The 9,680-nt window shown below is 36.5% G+C and overlaps 1 protein-coding gene across 7 annotated transcripts; it reads right to left on the bottom strand.

Annotated features, from left to right (window-relative positions):
* Nucleotides 1-695: 695 nt before the first annotated feature.
* GrlHz (Gustatory receptor-like Holozoa) lies at nt 696-7,787 on the bottom strand. Of its 7 annotated transcripts, none has more exons than XM_087357252.1 (9): nt 7,633-7,785; nt 6,879-7,179; nt 5,872-5,958; nt 5,087-5,328; nt 4,062-4,248; nt 3,120-3,277; nt 2,817-2,997; nt 1,955-2,170; nt 696-1,034 (listed from the first exon to the last, which is right to left on the bottom strand). In XM_087357252.1, exons 2-9 carry the CDS (start codon nt 6,933-6,935, stop codon nt 795-797), a joined length of 1,368 nt encoding a protein of 455 aa, XP_087213378.1. In that variant the 5' UTR covers nt 6,936-7,179; nt 7,633-7,785; the 3' UTR covers nt 696-794. The 7 variants fall into 7 exon arrangements, with proteins under 7 accessions (XP_087213378.1, XP_087213379.1, XP_087213380.1 ...); XM_087357253.1 differs by having other exon boundaries at nt 5,884-5,958; XM_087357254.1 differs by having other exon boundaries at nt 6,938-7,179.
* Between the last annotated feature and the right edge of the window lie 1,893 nt (nt 7,788-9,680).

Here is a 9,680-nt window from a genome sequence, read left to right as displayed (position 1 = left end):
GACTACAGTGCAACAATCCAGAAGAGCCAACTTAATTTTTGCCACCATGACAACCTGAAATCACCAAGCTCTAGCTTCCTCTACATCTTATACATTACACATTACTGTGCTTGATACATGGATAGTATGGGGATGCATGTTAATTATTACAAGTTGCATAAGCTGCATATCAGTAAACTACATATTTTACATTATTTAAAAGTATTGAAAAGCCAAAAAGAAAATAAAGCTTCCACTGCAAGCCCCTTGCCAACAAATTGGCAGCACACCCATTTTACTTTAAGATGATTATATTTATTTCTGTTGACACAGCCAGCTTCTAATAATGATACTCCATATCACATCCTGCTTCATTCTTTCCTCCTCCTCCTCCTCCTCCTTCTCCTATACTCCATAATCTCTTGCCCATTTCACTCTGTAAATTCAAATGTTGTTTAATGCAGCCATTCACCTCTGAAACTAGAATTCTGTTTCTAAATACCATCTGTAGGCTTATAAGGTAAATTATTATGATTTTCTGACCAGTCTGAAACATCTTCATGGTGAAATTGAATGACAATACAATCCTGCAGTCATTCAAATCACAATTTCCATTCTCAAAGAGCAGACACTGTCCATCTGGACCATTTTACATCCTTCCATTCAATGCTCCAAATGTGCTTTACAACAAAAATGTTAAAACAGAAAGAACTTCAAACTTATACAATTCAGTTTTTATTGTTAATAGATTAATTTATACATAAAAACAACAGCAATAACTAAAGTTCCCAAAAGAGTATAAAAACATAAAAATTCTATAGAATATGACACTGCCCAAGTGTGATTATCAAAATGGTTCCTATTGTGGCAGCCATGCATAGGTACCTTCCAGTTACTGGGACCTTAAACAATTCTGAGGTCATGTGGAGAGATGATGTATATAGTAAAATACTATCCAAATCCTGCTCAGGTGTAGTCTCATAGACAAATGGCCGGGTACGTACTTCATGACCTACATCCTGCATGGCAATACACGAAGCTGTCAGTCGGGCTGCCTGTGAAGAATTACACTGAATGAAATGGTTTCATTTCATATTATGTTTTGTGAAAACATGTTTCATATATTGGAATGATTAAGGAATTTATGGACGATTCAGTACTGCCTGTTTTGAGGATAGTGGCAATATAGTAGCTGACCAATCCATTCGTATATTATTTGAAAATGACCCATTTTCTTGCATAAAATTATATACCACATATGCATATTCATGTAAATAATTTTACTCTAAAATAAATAATCCGTGGCGTAACAGCCCTCTGAGAGCCAAAGCCGACTAGCTGGCTGCTGGCCTCACGTTCACATGCCTAAGCAGAGGTGAACGATCATCCAACCAGATATAGGGTGATGTGTGGTCAGCACGATGAACCCCCAGCCATTGCTAGTTTTCATGACCAGATTATGCTACCCATTGTAGCTCCCCAATGTCCTCACGATGCTGGGTTGGCACCAGTCCCATACACTGGTCGAAAATATCATGAGAAATTTTTTCCCCGAGACTCAAACCAGCGTGCATTCCACATCACCGGTCCGAAGTATGATGCCTCAGACCGCGCAGCTACGGCGCGGGTCAAATAATTTTACTCATTTTGCCAATGATTTATGCCAGGTATCAATTTTCTGTGAAACTGCCTTGTTACTTTTAGTTACTTGTAAGTTACAACAGACACAACGATTTTATTTTTAATAATGCACTGCCACATTAAGGTCTGCTGTTATCTTTTACATTAAAATTAACTCTAATTTTTGTTACCTCCACACATAAAAATTACATTGTTGAAAACTGCATCATCAATCTCTGTACTCATCTTGGAACAGTGGGTATGAAACAGCACATATGAATAATTTCATTCATATGTGCTGATATTTGTAACTCTGAGACTTTCTGTAATGTCTTCTGCCTTTTAAGCGCCTCACCTGAATGAATGGTGCAACAGCAATCAGCGCCCATAGAATTGTGTTGAGAACACTGACTCCAATGATGGGTTCTGTCTGTGTGTCTGTTATATCAAATTTCAGCAGCCATATGATTCCTGAGGCTGCAAACGAAATGTTGACAATTGACAAGACGCAAACTATTGGAGCAAGGTCTTCATTCAAATATTTCAGAAGGTTTCGAAATTCATGGATTTCCTGTAATGAAATAAGTATTATAACTAGTAATAGTACTGGGCCTTCACATAACAAATCAAGTTATATTCCTGTTCCTCAGCTCAGGCAGGATGACGTCCAGTGGTGGGACCTGCTGAACAAAATGTTCAACTAATGGGCTCCATAAAAGGCAAGACAGCTTCTTAATAAAAACACGTTCTTTTGTTTGCATCCATGCTAACTTACGACATGGCGCCATTAATAAATAAACCCAAATAATTTCAATTAACAATGAAATGCTGGGGCAGTATGTTTTCACTGACACTGTTAAACAAAGTTGTGATGTTTCCAAGCAACAAATTTTGTTCATAGGCCAGAGAGGATTAATTTAAAAGTTAAGTGTCTTTATATGGTGATAAAAGGCACCTAAAGGAAAGCTGTATGAGATTTAAGGTTTTCATGGTTGTGAAAATCCTGAACATAACTGTCTGAAACACTGGTAGCCATATACATAATGCCATAATTGGAATACCATAACACCAAAGTAAAGAATTTTTACCAGCACTATACCGTTCATATGTACGAATGCTTCCATTTAAGTAAAATCAACAAATGAAGTTGTACAAATAATTTTGGTTCATTTAGGATATATTCTCAAAGCAGTGGTATTGTACTGAACATTACTCACACGCATCCAGTCCCTATGAGACATAACGTACTGCAAAAGTTTTTCTCTCAGAGATTGTACATGCAATGACAACAGCTGACTTTGAAGACAATAGCTTGTGATGAGTGTGGCTTGCACCATGTCATGCCACAGCGTTGATAATACCAACAGACCCTTCAGCAGTATGGTCACTTCACCTGAACTGTCATTACAATAAAACAAAGAACTGGAATTGAACATCCATCACTTAAATTCACTGTTTCTTGACACTAACAGACCATTAATTTATGAAATTTATACCGCTCTGGACAAAAATTTTCATACCTGTGCTGTAGCCATCGGAAAACAATGGCCCCATCTGCCACCATAATACAAACAGAGACTACTGAAGCTGTCACCCATAGAATACTCAGACCAATAGATATCCACAGACTATACACTACTGTGCGTTGTGTTGCTGATCCACCGGAAACCAGGAGAGCCTAAGAACATTAGCAATAACAATGAATTCTTGTGAGACAAAAACTGCAAATATTAGGAATAAACTTTTGTGAGACAGAATTCAGAAATATTAGGAATAAACTTTTGTGAGACAGAATTCAGAAATATTAGGAATAAATTCTCACAAAACAGAATTCAGAAATATTAGGAATAAATGTTTGACAAACAGAACTTAGTAATATTAAGGAAGAACACCATAGGTTTCAATATTAGTGTAAATTTTGCTAATGAAGATACTAAGAGTATAGAAGTATTAATCCTTTCATGATTTCATAGGCATATTATTGTAATACTTTGCAATTGTTCAGGCATGAAGGATTTGCCAATTTACAAATGTCCAATTAACAGTTGTAAGTTTTGTCTAAATGTTTTATTAAACCATTATTTAACTTGACAAATGTTCATATTTATAGATATTTTCACATAAGATACCAGTTTTAATTGGCCAATGAAAACTAAATTCGTACCATCATTGCCTGATAAAGGACTTCCCATCCAAAATCCAACAGAGGTTTCAGAAACTGAATTAAGTAACAGAAATTAATACATGCCTATAAAATTTACCTTTCATCTTTCTCTTCATAAATAATGTCTAAGAATATTCTGTCACAACAAGAATATAATAGTAAGTGCAGGACTAGGTACATGTATTGTTCTTTCAATTATGGTCCCTAAATTTAGAAATAAATTCTGAAGCAAACAATTAACATTTGGATCACAGGAATTTTATTTCCAAATTCTTGCCAGCAAAAGCAACATACTTACTCTTTCCATCAAACTTTGAAGTTGCTCATTGTCATTGATTCTAAATAAGTACAAAGCATAAACATATGCTGAAAAATGAAGAAGACTTGGCACAATGTAAGTGAAGGCTATGTTACCATAGCAAATATATTCACGATCTTCAACTTCAGTAGTTGATTCATTCTTGAAGTCGAAACCTCGATCTCTCCTGAAGCAGGAATTTCATATCAGTAACTCAAGAATAACAATTTAATTACGAGTAATTGATTAATTTATTGACAAGCTGTCTAACTCCAATGCATCCATTTCCCTTTTTTGGGCTCTGGTCACAAAAAAAAAAAAAAAAATTCCCCCCCTCTTGGAATGAATTGAGATTTCCAATTTGCCTCAACAGCTTCTCAATTACTTCTACTGGATAGTTCTCACAAAAACATTATACTCTATGTTCTCAAAGTTGGATAATGGCTACTTATGACTGCTAAATTTGTTACGAGAATTTATTATAAATGACATTTTTTATAAGCATTTTCCTCTTTTCCACCCTTTTTATGAAAAAGAGTGGTTTCCAATTATCATTAATAGTCCTGAATTCTGCAGGACAAAATAGTGAAAAGGCAGCCAATAAATCCTTGAACAATATGTCAAATTAAAATATTTTGGAACAACAACAAATCAACATTGCATTTACAGAAAAATTAAGAGCAACTTAAATCTGGGAAATATTTGCTACAACATGAAAGTGAAAGAAGACTATAACTGTATCTATTCTTTGTATGGGTGTGAAACATGAGTTCACACATTAAGGATGACATTAAAATGATGATAAAGAATGGGAGTGTGTAGTCTGGGTTTATCTGGCTTATGATAGGGACATGAATCTGGGTTCCCAGGTATGGAATTTCTTGGCTGCCTGAGTGACTATCAGCTTCTGAAAAAGGATTCTGGCCCATGGAGTTCAGTTGGTTAAATCTGGAAGAAACAAAACAATGAGCACAAATGGTCTGTGAGCTGTGTGTGTGTGTTTCAGATGCACATGCACATTATACCTGAAACATGTCATGTACTGCAGAATATAACCCACGAACATCAACACCAACACAAACACCAAGTGTTTGTAGCTACAACATGTCAGGATACAATCGTGCTCTGTATTTTCCACTGTTGATGGCCTTAGACCCATAAGACACAGAAGTCTTGAATATGGGCGCAAGATCTTGCACTGGCAGTAGTACAACAGAGCTGAAGTGCTGAGGGACTCTTGGTGAAGTGACTCTGTAATCTGGACAAACTGAGTAAAATTGAAAAACAAAGTTTAAACCTTTTACAGAGTAAATTTAAATCTGCAGTGCAAAAGACTAATTACATAATACATCAGAGAATGTAAATATCCAAGTTTTTCAACAAGTGATGAACGCGATAATTACGAAGTCGAGGCAGTGAATGAAAATAATTACACTTGGAGCATAGTGATATTCTTAATTAAACGTTTAATCTGCTTGCATAGATGAATTGATGTTTGATGTATTATCAATACATCTGTACAGCAATTACATGTCCAGAGCAGATTTGTGTTATACTGTTTAACTTACTCAGAAATCCCTGTGATATTCTTGCTTAACACACAATGGACAATGAAGGCATTAAGTGGTCAGAGTAGGAATCTGATCACTCACCCCAATTTAAAGCCAAGATATAGAATTCAAGGAACTTTTACCTCTGCTTCCCATTTACATCTTTAATGATAAACTGAAACCCTGAATCCTGACCTCTACCTCTTCAATGTCAAACAGTATGTCTGACAACAGAATTGCTTTTCTATAAAGTTATTTACTTCACTGCTAACTTCAATTTCCTTTGGTGGTTTCATGGAGGATTCAGTAGTAGTCCCACCTTCAGCACTGTCACCTCCAAGCATTGCCTGCATAAAAGCAAGTTACAATGAAACACTCGTAATTATACTCTTATTTAAAATAAAAAAAAATACAAATCATAATCATATTAGCTGTGATAATATGGTAACTGAATGCTTTACAGTTAAGGCATGATACTAAATCTTGTTCTCGGGTATTTTATAGTTGATTCTGATCCATAATACAAAGCACACAGTACAGACCTTCAGACTTTCTGTTTCCCATATGGGGGGGGGGTTAATCACACATGTACAAATCATAAGTGGCTCCCATATGAGGCTATTATGAACAGCAAAAACTCAAAAATATTATGATGACGACGATGACAGTAATAATGTGAATATGTACAATTTGCAATTAGGTTTCTTTGCAGAAGTTGGTCGGTCATATAATACGTACTCTACTACGTAGTGAAAAATGAAATAGCGTAAAAGGAAACAGTTGTGGCCTATTTTAAGGCACCACGTCATCATTTCCTTGGAGGGACTGACGGAAATGATGGAAAATGTATTATGTTACGGATTAGCGATCCCAAAATAATTCTACTGCGGATGAAATTAACAAAATACATACAATTCAAAGGTCAATACTGTCTTATCGCTGGCATATCATCCTGGAGTAATGCCAGAAATTAAGAAATCATGTCACGGCTGGGGTCGAACAGAAAAGTATATGCCATTTCCAGTTGAAGTAGGTCTGCAAGTACTTTCGAAATGCAATATGCGACATTTTCGATTTTCATTCATCATTGGCCTTAATATTTATTATAGAAGCAAATCCATTTTTGAAAAGGTAATCGTATTACGTAAAAAATAAGCTTACATGTAATTCCTGTAACGGCTGATGAATTATTATCATACCTGTAAAAGTTATTCTTTTTCTTTAATGATATAAAATTATATTTCTAAAGAATATGCTTTTCAAATACCTTTCCTCCGAAGCCCGATGTCTGCATTATACGAGAAAAATAAAGGTTACTCTTCATACCTCACAAACAGAAGGTTGCATTGCAACTGATGTCATTTCCACTGCGTATTCTGGGGGTAGTCGGTTTGAATTCTGGATTGGGAACCGGTTATTCTGAGGCTTTTCTTCGTTTCACTTAGTTTCCTGAATAAACAGCTGGTGGGCCATTACCGTCAAATACGTCAAGACAAATCCCCTACACACCCCATTTGTCTCACCAGTTAGCTATAATCATTCTTCCATTTCCCAATGGAGTTGTCTCACTGACAGAAAACCAAGAATTATGACGATAAGGTATTTTTTCAATGACGCAACCTTCATATCAGCTTTTAAAGATAGATTTTCACGGATTCAAAATTAATGGATACAAAGACGCGACCACATTTTTGGTTTTATCCGCGTTCCGCAACAAAAGAAATAAATAAGGAATACCATCACAGCTCAAATTTTCGCCGAAATAATATCCAAGTCATGTTAATTAGCAACAAATATAAGACTGTATTTTTTCCCACAAAATCCGACTCAGAAGTTCACTATGCATATACATCAGTGTCTCTGAACTGAAGTTATTTTGATGTCAGGGTTCCTGTTTGAAATATACGCAAATTAGAAACAAAATGTATTCGGTAACGGAACGCCTGCGCTCAGTGAAGATCCCAACAGAACCCTGCGATTCAATTACGGTTATTAAATAATAACTGATTTGATGTAATTACCTTTTATAACGAAATCCCAAGTGGACACCTTCCGTGTAGAAAGCAGAAGAGAGAAACGAGAATCTTAAATACGTGACAGCTTCTAGATATTTTGTGGAGCTTGACATGTAGACTCTCCGTTGCCAGCTTGGAATCAAAATACACAAAAAATAAAAAGAGATTAATCTGTTTATCTCAGTACGTAATAATCCCACCAGTATAGCCATCTGTTATTAGCTATAAGCTCTTAAGTCAAGAATCTGTATGCACACGACCTGCTTGTCTAAGTAAAGATTTCTATAGTTGGGACTTAAAATTTAAACCTTTACTTAATGTGGTAAGATACAACAAAATAGAGTTACTCAAAAAATAAGTGTAATTTATATGTCTTAAATGCATAATTTCAATCCTAAATTCGGCTGCTGCCATGTACTCTTCAACACTTTTTGGATAGGTTTAGATTTTTTTTCTTCTGAACTGTTGTAACAAAGTCACTTTCAGGAACAGGCACAGGAACACCCCCCTGCCCAATGAAATAGGTCTTCCACCATCGGTACTTATTCGGAAACTTGTAATGCTGTGGTTGTAACAAAATGTTACCAAAATGTGGGGGCTAAATTCCGGAAATGCTTGCTACTTCTCAGTTCAAAATATTTTGTCTTTCCGTCTGATTTCTAAGAACCTGAAAATTAAAGTAGTACACAAAACAATAATTTTGCCTGTTGTTTTGTATGGGTGCGAAACATGGTCTCTCACTCAGAGGGAGGAACACAGTTTGCAGGTGTTTGAGGAGGATATTTGGGCCTAGGAGAGAAGACGATGGGGCATGGAGAAAACTGTGTAATGATGAGCTTAAAAATCTGTACTCCTCCCCCAATATTGTCAGGGTGATTAAGTCGAGAAGAATGAGATGGGCAGGGCATATAGCGCGCATGGATGGGACAAGAGGTGTGCACCAGGTAGCCTGAGGGGAAGAGACCACTGGGGAGACCTAGATGTAGATGGGAGGATAATGTCAGGCGGGATCTATGGGAGATAGGAGTTGAAGGAGACTGGATTTTGTTGGCCCAGGACAGGGTCCGGTGGAGGGTTTTGGTTAATTCAGTGATGAACCTTCGGGTTCAGTAAGCCATCTAGTTAGTTTGTTAGTTATGGCGAACCTTTACTGGGCAAAACTTAATAAAAACCTCAGGACAGCTGGTCTCCTGACCAATATTTGAACCCAAGAACTCCCAAATATAAACCAGGGGTGCAAATAAGTTTTTCCGCTGTTAATAAAAACCATAAATACAGACATCACCATATTCTTGTAGAGTGTACCATTAAAATGTGACCCAATAACAATCACATACTACAATAAAAGAATAAAATCAGAAGCAGATTCAGTGCCATGTGACAGACTATCCCAACCTCTTGCATTTCGCTTAAGTCAAGATCACATAGGCTGCTGAATGCACCAGGTGTAAAAACCTGTACAGGTACAAACAAGTGCACTCATGAGCAGAAAATGCGTTCATTTCTTAATATTATTTCACATCAAATTCAACTGCAGCTGTCCATGAAGCACTTAGCAGTGCACATCCTAGCCAGGAAGTATGGGGTAAGACAATACACCGACTGTTAACAAAATTTCGGTGGATGCTCGTCTTCAAGGCAGACATAAACCCTAAGGAAACAACTAATTTGTCCTGTTGTATTGATTTCACCAAAACTTACAAGTACTGTCACAGTTTGGGTTGTGTTTTAAATGAATGTCTTGCACAACAGATAACTGAGTAGGTTCATATATAAATATATGACGGAGAGTTCAGGTTCTGCAGTAACAGAAGCTTAGACTACACACAAGAGGAGGAATTCTTCATGAGGAAAGTGAACAAATGCACATGCATCTGTAGTAAATTTAAAATGCAGCACACAACAAAAAAACCCACCACAACAAGAAGTAGGCACTTTAACCTCTTAAGTGACACATAAACTTTGATGGTTCAGTATCTGTAAAATCTCCCTCCTCCCCCAATACAAAGTACGACAGATTTTTGCTAATGTTATTTTCCAAATGGACACAAATT

This window comes from Zootermopsis nevadensis, unplaced genomic scaffold (genome assembly GCF_977971745.1).
Source record: "Zootermopsis nevadensis isolate Lab colony 2312 unplaced genomic scaffold, Znev_1.0 Znev_ptg000028l, whole genome shotgun sequence".
Classification (NCBI taxonomy): Eukaryota; Metazoa; Arthropoda; class Insecta; order Blattodea; family Termopsidae; genus Zootermopsis; species Zootermopsis nevadensis.
This window is presented reverse-complemented; position numbering and strand designations above follow the sequence as displayed.

Excerpts from the sequence above, each read along its gene's own strand:
- GrlHz (XM_087357252.1), bottom strand. The coding sequence starts at position 6,935 with ATGAAGAGTAACCTTTATTTTTCTCGTATAATGCAGACATCGGGCTTC. Across the intron at positions 5,959-6,878 it reads CATCGGGCTTCGGAGGAAAG|GCAATGCTTGGAGGTGACAG; the intron begins GTATTTGAAAAG and ends GCTTTTATGCAG. Across the intron at positions 2,998-3,119 it reads TTCCGATGGCTACAGCACAG|TTCAGGTGAAGTGACCATAC; the intron begins GTATGAAAATTT and ends TTGTAATGACAG.